We start from the raw sequence: 12,699 nt of genomic DNA, 5'->3' as shown, positions 1-12,699 counted from the left end.
TGATCTAACAATAGAATCGTGAAATAACAGTTCATGAGGACACACATCATGTCTGTGCTAGCTTATTTTCAAACAGTTATACAATTAGTCCTAATATCATTCCCTTTCATAAAAACGTGCATTATTTCTCCTTTCAAACGATTGTTCAATTCTCTTTCTGAAAAATCTGAGTTAACAAACAACAACATCGGAAGAGTTGCAGAAGCCTCTGCAGTATTCATGGACATTTTAAAAATTAACAAAGTTTCCTTGAATCAATAGAGTCAGGTGGGAATTCTCATACAGTTTTGGAAATAAAACTATTTGCAGTAATGCAGTTGATTTCGTACCTTTTCAAGGATCATAGAATCCTACAGTGCAGAAGAAGGCCATTCAGCCCATCGAGTCTGGACCGACCACAATCCCACCCACACCCTATCTCCATAACCCCATGCATTAACCCTAGCTAGTCCCCCTGACAATTTTTAGCATGGCCAATCCACTTAACCCGCATATCTTTGGAGTGTGGGAGGAAACCAGAGCACCCGGAGGAAACCCATGCAGACGTGAGAAGAATGTGCAAACTCCACACAGACAGTGACCCAAGCTGGGAATAGAACCCAGGTCCCAGGTGCTGTGAGACAGCAGTGCTAACCACTGTGCTGCCCCTCAATGTTGGTCTTGGAAATAGAGCAGTGCTGACCCAGTCAGTTCTGGAATGTAAGTGGTCAGTTATCCTATTTACAGCAGCACAGCCACACCAGAAAGAGACCATTCAGATATGTTATGTGTGTAAATGGATTTATTCATTTTCCCCTTCTGTTAACATATTTAAAAGTTCAAAGGATTTGATCAACCATGAGTTCATTCTTATTGTCAAGTCCGTGTGTGTGTGTGTGTGTGTGGAGAGGGGGTGGATGGTAAATCAATCAGTTTGTTACACCAGCTGACACGCCAAGGAGTTCATCTTCAGGTGTGGACGTTTGTTCCGCTATTAATTAAACTCAGGACAGAACTGTGGTGCCTGTTGACATTAGCTGCTGTATTAGTTATTTTCATTTTATACCTTGGTGCTTTGGCTTCAGTTGTAATTGAATCACAAAACATATATATTTTTTAATGCAATGACATACTTCAATGGTGGCTATCTTACCCAGCATTCACAGTGAATCAGAATATGATCTACCCTTACAGCAAACTTTGCGCATGCGTACTGTAGATCTAAAGTGCATGCGCAGTGGATGTTGCTGCCGCAGTAGCAGCAGGGCGGTTATATCGGCTCCGGGTTTCCAGGGAAACGGCTTATTCTGGAGGGTAATACAGGCGGCGGGGTGGGTGGAGAGGCTTCATAAGCACCCAGTGGATACAGAAAAACCCGAATAATAACTGCTCAGTACCGCGTTCCTACCATTCGGGGCCGCGACCGCAGATGCCTGAGTTTGGAGGCCCCGAGTTGACGGAGACCATCTTTCTCGGGGCGATGGGCGATACTGCGCATGCGCGCTGCTCCCTATCGGCAGGAGGAGAGAATGTTGTGAATGTCTCTCCTGGACTGGCAGGGATGGACTTTGGAAACTCCTTTTACAGGGAGTTAGAAGGGGAGGATTTACACACAGAAAACTCAACCCAAGAGAAATGTTTCTCGCTTAATTTCTATTCTTGACTGACAGTGATGATCTTTTTTTACAGGAAATTTGACGACAAAATTTGAAGGGAAACTCAAACCAGACATCAGATCAAAACCTGACAGAGTCACTCCATTCATCAGAACCTGATTGTAAGTGTGTCAGTAGAAAAAGATTCAAACATCTGTGTGACTGGAAATAGGGAACAATAATGTCATGGAAGGATTTGCAAAAAAAGATGCAATTTTTTCAATTGAATTGTTTTAAAGTTTATTTAATAGTGTCACATTAGCTGAGCTCACATTAACACTGCAATGAAGTTGCTGTGAAATTCCCCTAGTTGCCACACTCCGGCGCTTGTTCGGGTCAATGCACCGAACCAGGAAGCCTTTCTGACTGGGAGGAAACCCATGCAGACCTGGGGAGAATGTGCAGACTCCACACAGACAGTCACCCAAGCCATGAATTGAATCCAGGTCTCTGGCAGTGTGAGGCAGCAGTGCTAACCACTGCAGCCCCATGGTAAGGACATGGTTATGGGTGTGTGGGACTTGATGCAGAGGACAGGGAATTATATACACCAAAGTTTTTCATGGATTAAATGAGGGACGCTAACAGTCAAGTCTCAAGAAAGTAAAGGAATGAATGAAAGTTCTAGAAACATCAGCTGAGACAGGGATTTAGCGAAACTCAAGTTGGTAATGAATAGATGAGGCTGTCCAGTCAAGTCAGGAGGGAATGCATGAAATTTTCAGAAACAATACTAAGACAGGACCAGGGTGAGCCATGTTAGTGGGATATGTTATATACAGGAGGGGCGGAAGGTAATTTATTCCACATTGATTTCTCATCTCACATCTGTCTGTGACCAGAAAGATGCCTTTGATTTGATTCGTCCTTTATAAGCAGTGACATACTACCCAATACTTCAAGGCTTACTCCTGCTCGTAATTCATACATCCGTATGTATGTTCACTAATGTTCTTTAGGGAAGGAAATGGGTAAGATGGCTATAGAGGGATATGGGCCAAATGCGGGCAATTGGGACTAGCTTAGGGTTTTAAAAAAGGCGGCATGGACAGGTTGTGCCGAAACCTCTGTGACTCTAAGTGAGAATTAACTTTAGTTTACTCACGACACTCCAAATGTGGTAACTCAATGTTGCACCATTTGATTTGATTTATTATTGTCACACAAAAGTTTATTTATTAGTCACAAGTAGGCTTACGTTCAGACTGCGATGAAGGTACTGTGAAAATCCCCTCATCGCCACACTCTGGCACCTGTTCAGAGGGAGAATTGAGGGAGAATTTTAGCATGGCCAATTAACCTAACCTGCACATCTTTGGAGTGTGGGAGGAAACCGGATAACCCAGAAGGACACAGAGAGAACATGCAAACTCCATACAGACAGTGACCCAAGCCGGGAATCGAATCCGGGTCCCTAGCGCTGTGAGGCAGCAGTGCTAACCACTGTGCCACCATGTATTAGTATGAAGTGAAAAGTATTGTTTCTTGCGCACCATACAGATAAAGCATACCGTACGTAGAGAAAGAAAAGAGAGAGTGCAGAATGTTGTGTTACAGTCAGAGCTAGGGTGTAGAGAAAGATAAACTTAATGAAAGGAGGTCCATTCAAAAGTCTGACAGCAGCAGGGAAGAAGCTGTTTTTGAGTCGATTGGTTCGGGACCTCAGACTTTTGTACTTTTTTCCCGACGGAAGAAGTTGGAAGAGAGAATGTCTGGGATGTGTTAGTTCATTGATTATACTGGCTGCTTTTCCGAGGTCGCGGAAAGTGTAGACAGAGTCAAGGGGTGGGAGGCTGGTTTGCGTGATGGACTAGGCTTCGGTCATGACCCATTGTAGTTTCTTGCGTTCTTGGACAGAGCAGGAGCCACGCCAAGCTGTGATACAACCAGAAAGAATGCGTTCTATGGTGCATCTATAAAAGTTGGTGAAAATCATAACGGACATGCCAAATTTCCTTAGCCTCCTGAGAAAGCAGAGGCATTGGTGGGCTTTCTTAGTTGTAGCATTGGCATGGAGGGACCAGGACAGGTTGTTGGTATCTGGTCACCTAGAAACTCAGCTCTCGACCATTTCCACTTCATCCCTGTTGATGTAGACAGGGGCATGTCCCCAATTACGCTTCCTGAAGTCGATGACTATCTCCTTCATTTTGTTGACATTGAGGGAGAGATTATTGTCACCAGTTCACCAGATTCTCTATCTCATTCCTGTCTCTGTCTCATCACTGTTTGAGATCCGACCCACTGTGGTGGTGTCATCAGCAAACATGAAAATCAAGTTGGGGGGAATTTGGCCACTCAGTCATAGGTGTATAAGGAGTATAGTAAGGGGCTGAGGACACAGCCTTGTGGGGCACCGGTGTTGAGGATGATCGTGGAGGAGGTGTTGTTGCCTATTCTTACTGATCTGAGTGTTAGGAAGTCTTGGACCCAGTCGTAGAGAGAGGAGCTAAGGCCAGGCCACGGAATTTGGAGATGCGTTTCATAGGAATAATGGTGTTGAAGGCTGAGCTGTAGTCAATAAATAGGAGTCTGAAATAGGTGCTTTGTTATCCAGGGCCAGGGAGATGGTGTCTGCTGTGGACCTGTTGCGGCGGTAGTGAACTGTCGTGGATCCAGGCAGTCTGGGAGGCCGGACTGATTTGTGCCATGACTAACCTTTCGAAGCACTTCATAATGATGGATGCATTAATACATAGAAGATGGACAGAGAAAGGAAAGATTTACAGTGCAGAGATCACAGAGAACAATTGTGTTTCACATGATCCAGAATCAAAATGTTGCTTCTGGGAGAATGAGGTGTGAGTTTCTTTGTGTCTCCCAGATTGCTCCATTTGTTCAGAGGTCAGAGATTCAGATTCAGCTATTTCTCAAATTTTAAAATTTTAGAAATAGCTATGAGGATATCAATACATGTTTTCAAAGAAGTATGCAGTGTGAGGTCCCAGCCCCCTCACCGATGGAAACCCATTCTTGGAGATGGGACAGGTGTGTGGTTGGAAGGGCATCGAGGGGGTGAGACCCAGGGTAATGTTCTGGGAACCGAGGTTCAAATCCTGCCACGGCAGGTGGTGGAATTTACATTTAATAAAAGTTTAAATTTGAAAGGCTAATGATGAGCAAAAAACCATTATTGATTCTCATTAAAGCCCATTGGGTTCACTAGTGCTGTTTAGGGAAAAACAAATCTGCCATCTTCACCTGGTCTGGCCTACATGTATCTCCAGGTCTGCAACGTGGTTGAATCTTAAATTCCCTCTGATATGACACAGCAAGCCACTCAGTTATACCCAACTGGTACAAAGTTACTAAAAAGGTATGGAAATGGGCAGACCAGGCATAGGCCTTGGCACGGGAAACAGCCTTGTCGACCCTGCAAAGTCAGACTTAGAAAATAAATATTTGAACCTGGTTGTAAACAGCCTGCTTCAGCATCAGAGTGGGATGGTGTCAGTGTCCACGGGGTGGAGTTTGTAGCACGGACTGAAGACAATTGTTTCATGTTTCTCACTCTTTAAATGGAGGAAACTTCTCCTAATCCAGGACAGGATCTCAGTCCAGTCGCGATGCTGTGTGACTTTGAGGTGATGATGTTCACATTCACCTGTGAACCTGGTCTTTCTAAATGGTGGAGGTTGAGGGTTTGGGAGTTTCTGTCTGGTTGTAGATGTATCCACTCCTTCACCTCTTCTCCTCCCACATCTCTTAATCCCGCCCATCCGCTGCCTCTTCACATTGAAGCTCTGGTCTTGTATAGGTTCAGACTGGCTCAAAGGTTCCCTTCCCTGAAGGACATTAGTGAACCAGTTGGGTTTTTGTGACAATCCATCAGTTTTCTTGGTCTCTTTTTCCCAGTGCCGGCCCCACAAATTACCAGATTCATTCAGCTCAATTTCACAACCTGCCTTTGTGTTTTTGTGGGTTCTCTCTCACTCTCTTTTTTTCTTTTTTAAATCAATTTCACAGCATATTCAAAGGTGAGGATTTGCAGTCGGAAAACTGAAACCAAACATCACATCAGGATCAGACAGAGTCGCCCAATTTATCGTAATATGCGTATCATTGGATTTTGAACATGGAAGGAAAAAGCACCGCTCACAGTGGGGAGAAACTGTACACGTGTTCCGTGTGTGGACGAGGATTCAGCCGTTTATCTGGCCTGTCAAAACATAAATGCAGTCACAACGGAGAGAAATTGTGGAAATGTGAGTATTGTGGCAAGGGATTCAGTTCCCCATCAGAGCTGGAAATTCATCGACGGTGTCACACTGGGGAGAGACCGTTCACCTGCTCCGAGTGTGGGAAGGGATTCACTCAGTTGTCCCACCTGGTGAGACACCAGCGAATTCACACTGGGGAGAGACCGTTCACCTGCTCTGTGTGCAAGGTGGGATTCACTCAGTCAGCCCACCTGGTGTCACACCAGCGAGTTCACACTGGGGAGAGACCATTCACCTGCTCCGAGTGCAAAATGGGATTCACTCAGTCAACCCACCTGGTGACACACCAGCGAGTTCACACTGGGGAGAGACCATTCACCTGCTCCGAGTGTGGGAAGAAATTCAGCCGGTCGTTTCACCTTCTGATTCACCAGCGAATTCACTCTGGAGAGAGACCATTCACCTGCTCTGAGTGTGAGAAGGCATTCATTACATCAACAGAACTGTTGACACACCAGCGGATTCACACTGAGGATAACCCGTTCACCTGCTCCAAATGTGGGAAGAAATTCGCTAACTCTTCGAACCTGATCTGCCATCAACGGATTCACACTGACGAGAGACCTTTTAAATGCCCAGACTGTGGAAAGTGCTTTAAAAGTTTTGGGAACTTGATGACCCATCAACGGGTTCACACTCGAGTCCGTTCGGATGCTTTCACTGTGGGACTGAGTTCAGACAATCATCTCCTCTCACTGTAAACCAGCGAGTTCACACTGGGGAGAAACCATTCATCTGCTTCAAGTGTGGGAAAGGATTCAATCAGTCATCCAACGTGCTGACACACCAGCCAGATTGGAGTTTGCTGTTAATCACATCCAGAACTGAACTATATTTATTGGGGTCTGATGTTAACAATATCCAGTGCAGATTTAGATATTAGTATTCTGGATTTAAAATTTTTTTTAAATCAACTTTGTTTTAATTTTTGAATGACTGCATCTTCATTTGGGAGGCTGGGATTATCCCCGTTTCGAGGGAACTAAGGAATAGACCATAAGCCGTAGGAGCAGCATTCGGCCATTCAGCCTTCATTATAACAATGATCCCATTGTGATTCCTGCTGGTTGGGAAATGTGCGATATTGATGCCAGTCTGTCTTTCTTTAATTATCTTCAATCCCAGTCCTCTGGTTACTGACCCGCATCAGTGGAACAGTTTCTCCCGATCTGCTCCATCAAACCACCCGTCCCCACCCCGATCATCTTGAACAGATCCATGAAATCTCCATTTCAGCTTCTTTGTTCTAAAGGGAACACATTTGGGGGAGGCGATGCCGAGTGGTATTATCGATAGACTATTAATCCAGAAACCCAGCTAATGTTCTGGGGACCCGGATTCGAATCCACATTTTGAAAAAGATGAACAGTGTCTGTGGTACCTGCTGGATGTGGTGCAGCACATTTCCCAGGACATTGGAGCAGTAATGAATGAGGCCAGGATGACAGATTCGAAACAACATTATATTCTTTATGCTTGAAACCTGTCTTAGAATTCTCTTCATTAACTGGACCATCAATGTGAGGGGAATTAGCATCTTCTGTAATTCCAGAACCCAGAGACACTGATTACCCAGGGATGTTGTTCTGTAATTTACACTATCCCCCAGCAGGGCTCTTCACCCAGGCTGACAAGAGGCAGCTCAGTGTTAGTGATTTGTCACTGCTGCTGTCCCAGATGTTGTTCAATATAGATTCAAGTTTAGAGAAAGGAGTGGAAATGGGTAATCAGAACTGCTCACTGTCCCTGACGGGTAATGGTTACTTGAATTTCTCAAACATCGTAGTTTGTAAAGCCACTGTTATTTCATCTCCAGTATTAGTCAGAATGGGCTGTATTCTCCACATGATAGGGCTGGAATTATCTGTGTGGGTGTGTGTCTATGAATGAAGATGTCTGTTTGGTTGTGGGTATGTCTCTATGTTTGCCCATGTCTGTGTAAGAGACAGGGAGAGAGAGTGTGTTTGGATCTCTGTGTTTGGATATCTTCATGTGCTGCTTCTTCTTAGGTGCTTCCTCTCAAAGGTTCCTCTCCGGGTGATTTGAATAGAATCATTCAGAGATTCTGCATCCTGGGTGAATCCACAGGCTGACCATGTGCTGTGTAAAACCTGACATCCACACCACCAGACCCCACTTTTCCTGGAACAACATCAAGTGTTTGCTGCTTTCCTGATCCTTCCTTTTCCCTCCCTTTTCAATTATATCACTTCTCATTATTCTGAATTTCAGCGAGGACAGACTCATCCCACTGAATGTCCTCCAAGGACAACCACCTCATCTCAGGAATCAATCCAGTGAAATTTAGTTGCACGACGACAGTGAGCAAATAGAACAAAGACCAAAAGAGGGAAATAGATAGAGACACAAAGACTGTTAGAGTGAAAGAGACTGAGCGAGAGTTACAGTCATAGTCATACAGTGCAGAAAACACCCTTCGACCCATAGAGTCTGCACCAACAATAGCTACCACTAACTCCCATGCTAATCCCATTTTCCAGCACTTGTCCCATATCCTTATCTGAATGCTATAATATTTCAAGTGCTCATCCAAATACTTTTTAAAGGTTGTTAAGTTTCCAGCCTCCACTACCTTCCCAGGCAGTTTATTACAGATTCCCACCACCCTCTGATTTTTTTTTTCTCAACTTCCCTCTGAATCTCTTGCCTGGCACCCTAAAACTATGTCCCCTCATGATTGACCTCTCAACCAAGGGTTCTACTCACCCGGTCCATATCCTTCATAATCTTATTCACCACAGTCATGTCCCCCTCAGCCTTTTCTGCTCTAAACACTCCAAACCTATCCAGTCTCCTTATAGCTCAAATGTTCCATCCCAGGCAACATCCTGGTGAATCTCCTCTGTACCCCCTCTAGTGCAATCACATCCTTCCTATAGTGAGGTGACCAGAACTGCACACGGTACTCCAGCTGTGGCCTAACCAACACTCTGTACAGCTCCAACATTATCTCCTTGTTCTTATACTGTATGCCACGACTGATAAAAGCAAGTGTCTCATATGCCTTCTTATCTATTCTATTCAGCAGCTCTGTTACCTTAAGTGAATAAGTACCCCAAGATCCATCTGCTCCTCTGATTTTACCTCGTGTCCTTCCATTCATTCATTATTTCTTTGTCTTGTTACTTCTTCCAAAGTGCATCACTTCGCACTTATCAAGATTAAATACCATATTTTTTTTATTCATTTGTGGGACATGGGCATCACTAGCTGGCCATCCCGAGTTGCCCTTAAGAAGGTGGTGGTGAGCTACCTTCTTGAATTGCTGCAGTATATGTGCTGTGGGTTTACCTACAATGCGGTTCGGGAGGGAATTCCAGGATTTTGACCCAGTGACTGTGAAGGAATGGTGATATATTTCGAAGTCTACCAGTGTTCTGCCCATCTGACCAACCCAACTATATCGTGCTGCAACCTACGGCAGAGTGGGGTAGACTCTAAAAGGACCCTGGGTCTCTGGAATACTCGTCCAGTAACAATCCCACCATGCACATTGGTAGATGTATCAATTGGTTTAATAATTTTATATATTAACCCGATAGTTCTGATCGTAATTGGATGACAAAGCACAATTTTGTGTTGAAATTATTTCCTTCCTATGGCGGTCCTCTTACCCAGCATTCGCAGCGAGAGAGAATGTGCCGTATTGTCACAAGAGCAGCCGCTTGCGCAGGCGCAGTACCTGATTCTGAGTGGAGCATGCGCAGTGTGGGTGCTGGAGCTGCAGGGAGGCGGGTGCAGAGGCTTCAGAAACAGCCAGTGGAGGAGGCCTCAAACCCCGAATAAAACCCCCCCGGGCCCGAGTTTGCACCGACCCGGGGGGTAATTGCAGCACCTCTACAATCGGGGAGGTGGTGGTAATATCAGTGACACAGCCTAATGTTCTGGGGACAGGGGTTCAAGTCCCATCATGGAGCTGGGGGGGGGGGGGGGGGGAGATTTAAATAGAATTCACAAAACGCTGGAAAATCTGGAATATAATTTCATTTGAGTAACCATTACAGCTGTGAACAATTTTAAAAACCCACCCTGTTTATTCATGGGAATCTGCTGTCTTTCCATAGACTTGTCAACATGCAATTCAGCCTCTAACTGCCCTCCTCAGGGGCAGGAAATAAATGCTGGTCTTGGCAATAAAACCCACATCACATGAAATAGTGAAGGAGAAACACTGATAGACTTGGGTTAATGGCTGTCATCTTTCTCGGGGGCAGGACACAGGCACGGTTATCACTGTCCCTGTGAGAAAATGTTGTGACTTTCTATCCTGGACTGACATTGATGGATTTTGGAGTCTCCTTTTCCAGAGGGTGAGAAGGGGAGGATTTACACACAGTAAACTCAAACCAAGAGAAATATTTGCTTCAATTTTTAACTTTGGAGTTTTTTTTTTACAGGATATTAGAAGTGCAGGAGTGGAAGGGAGAAAACTCAAACCAAACGTCGCATCAGGATCTGACGCTGTCGCCTAAATTATTGTAATCTGAATATCATTGGGTTTTGAACATGGAAGGGGAAAGCACGGTTAACAGTGGAGAGAAACCGTACACCTGTTCTGTGTGTGGACGAACATTCAGCCGGTCATCTGGCCTGTTGAAACATAAATGCAGTCACAACAAGGAGAAACAATGGAAATGTGGAGACTGTGGGAAGAGATTCAGATTTCCATCTGAACTGAAAACTCATCGACACAATCACACTGGAGAGAGACCATTCACCTGCTCTGAGTGTGGGAAGGGATTCACTACCTCATCCATCTTGTTGACACACCGGCGAGTTCACACTGGGGAGAGACCATTCACCTGCTCCAAGTGTGGGATGGGATTCATTTGTTCATCCCATCTGTTGAAACACCGGTGGGTTCACACTGGGGAGAGGCCATTCAACTGTCATGAGTGTGGGAAGGGATTCGCTAACTCATCAATCCTGCTGACACACCAGAGAGTTCACACTAGAGAGAGACCATTCAGATGCTCTGATTGTGGGAAAGGATTCCCTACCTCTTCTATCCTGCTGAAACACCAGCGAGTTCACACTGGAGAGAGGCCGTTCACCTGCTCTGATTGTGGGAAGGGATTCACTGATTCATCCTACCTGCTGAAACACCAGAGAATTCATAACGGGGAGAGGCCATTTATCTGCTCCGAGTGTGGGAAGAGATTCACTCAATCATTCAACCTCCTAAAACACCAGCGAGGTCACACCGGAGAGAGGCCGTTCACTTGCTCTGAGTGTGGGAAGGGCTTCAGTCAGTCATTCATCTTGTTGAAACACCAGCGAGTTCACACTGGGGAGAGGCCATTCACTTGCTCCAGTTGTGGGAAGGGATTTATTGATTCATCCACCCTGCAGAGACACCAGCGAGTTCACACCGGGGAGAGACCATTCACCTGCTCTGATTGTGGTAAGAGATTCAGTCAATCATCCAACCTGGTAAAGCACCAGCGAATTCACACTGGGGACAGGCCATTCACCTGCTCCGTGTGTGGGAAGGGATTCACTCAGTCACCTCACCTGCTGAAACACCAGCGTGTTCACGAGTGACTGCAAGGACTGTATTTTGCTCTTAATCACATCAAGGTCCTGACTATTTTCATTGGTGTCTGTTTCTGCTGATAAATCCGAGCCCAGTTGGAAGGTTTATATTTTGGGTGGAACTCAAATACACAAGCTTTATGTTCAACACAGTGTGATGAATGCTTTTAATACCTCAAACATGTTAGTTCCATTTGAAGGGCTTCCCCCTCTCCCGTCTCCTCCATCCTCACCTCCAACAACAAGTGTGAGGAGCTCATGGAGCTTCTTTGTCACCAAGATTGAGACAATCTGATCAGCTGCCTCTGCTCCTTCCCTCTCTTCCATTCGCCCACCGGGCCAAACTGTCTTTAAATTTCCTTCTGGCCTGACTCTTGAACTCATAAATACAAACAGGAAGTGCTGTAAAAACACAGCGGGTCTGACAGCACCTCTGGCGAGAGAAACAGATTTAATGTTTTGGGAGGCACGGTAGCACAGTGGTTAGCACTGCTGCTTCACAGCGCCAGGGACCCAGATTTGATTCCCGGCTTGGGTCACTGTCTGTGTGGAGTTTGCACATTCTCCCCGTGTCTGCGTGGGTTTCCTCCAGGTGCTCCGGTTTCCTCCCACATTCTGAAAGACGTGCTGGTTAGGCGCATTGACCCGAACAGCTTGTCTGGACTTGCAGAATCTCACTGGCTGTCCTGTCTGGAGACAATACACATCTCTTTAACGTGTGCTTAATGCTCCCTCCATTCACATTGTTTGTACCTTTAAGACTTGATTATCTGTAAAGACTGCATTCCAATCATTATTCTGTAAATTGAGTTTGTGTCTCTGTATGCCCTGTTTGTGAGCATTTCTCCACTCCACCTGACGAAGGGGCAGCGCTCCAAAAGCTCGTGGCATTTGCGACCAAATAAACCTGTTGGACTTTAACCTGGTGTTGTTAAACTTCTTACTGTCTTTACCCCAGTCAACGCCGGCATCTCCACATCATGGATTCAGTTCTCCAGCTCCTGTCTGCAGACAGACAATAAAACCAATGGCTCTTATTGGGGGTGTTGGGGCCTCCAGCGGGTGTTTGTGAATCCTCCCCGCCCACCTCCCAGGGTTTCCTTCCTTCCCAGAGATCAGAGTCCTCATTGATTTGAGGCCAAAGTGTAACCTCTTATTTATTGTCCCCCTCCCCCATCCTCTGATGTGAACCATCCTCCAGTGGCTGAGCCAGGATGGGGCCGTTAACCTGGGCCTGTTCCCGGGAGGGAGGGAGGGAGAAGCCCCGCAGCTGCAAACCAGGGAGCTGA

General features: G+C 45.7%; 1 protein-coding gene across 1 annotated transcript; it reads left to right on the top strand.

Annotated features, from left to right (window-relative positions):
• Positions 1–1,222: 1,222 nt before the first annotated feature.
• LOC144485218 (uncharacterized) lies at positions 1,223–12,323 on the top strand. Its single transcript, XM_078203427.1, is given in 5 exon segments — positions 1,223–1,293; positions 1,669–1,756; positions 5,601–6,490; positions 6,493–6,736; positions 10,375–12,323. Coding segments are annotated over 3 exon segments (2,070 nt in total). The 5' UTR covers positions 1,223–1,293; positions 1,669–1,756; positions 5,601–5,709; the 3' UTR covers positions 11,420–12,323.
• The last annotated feature ends 376 nt before the right edge of the window (positions 12,324–12,699 follow it).

This window comes from Mustelus asterias, unplaced genomic scaffold, assembly GCF_964213995.1.
Source record: "Mustelus asterias unplaced genomic scaffold, sMusAst1.hap1.1 HAP1_SCAFFOLD_171, whole genome shotgun sequence".
Classification (NCBI taxonomy): domain Eukaryota; kingdom Metazoa; phylum Chordata; class Chondrichthyes; order Carcharhiniformes; family Triakidae; genus Mustelus; species Mustelus asterias.
The sequence above is the reverse complement of the archived record's forward strand: the minus strand, read 5'-3'. Positions and strand labels throughout refer to the sequence as shown.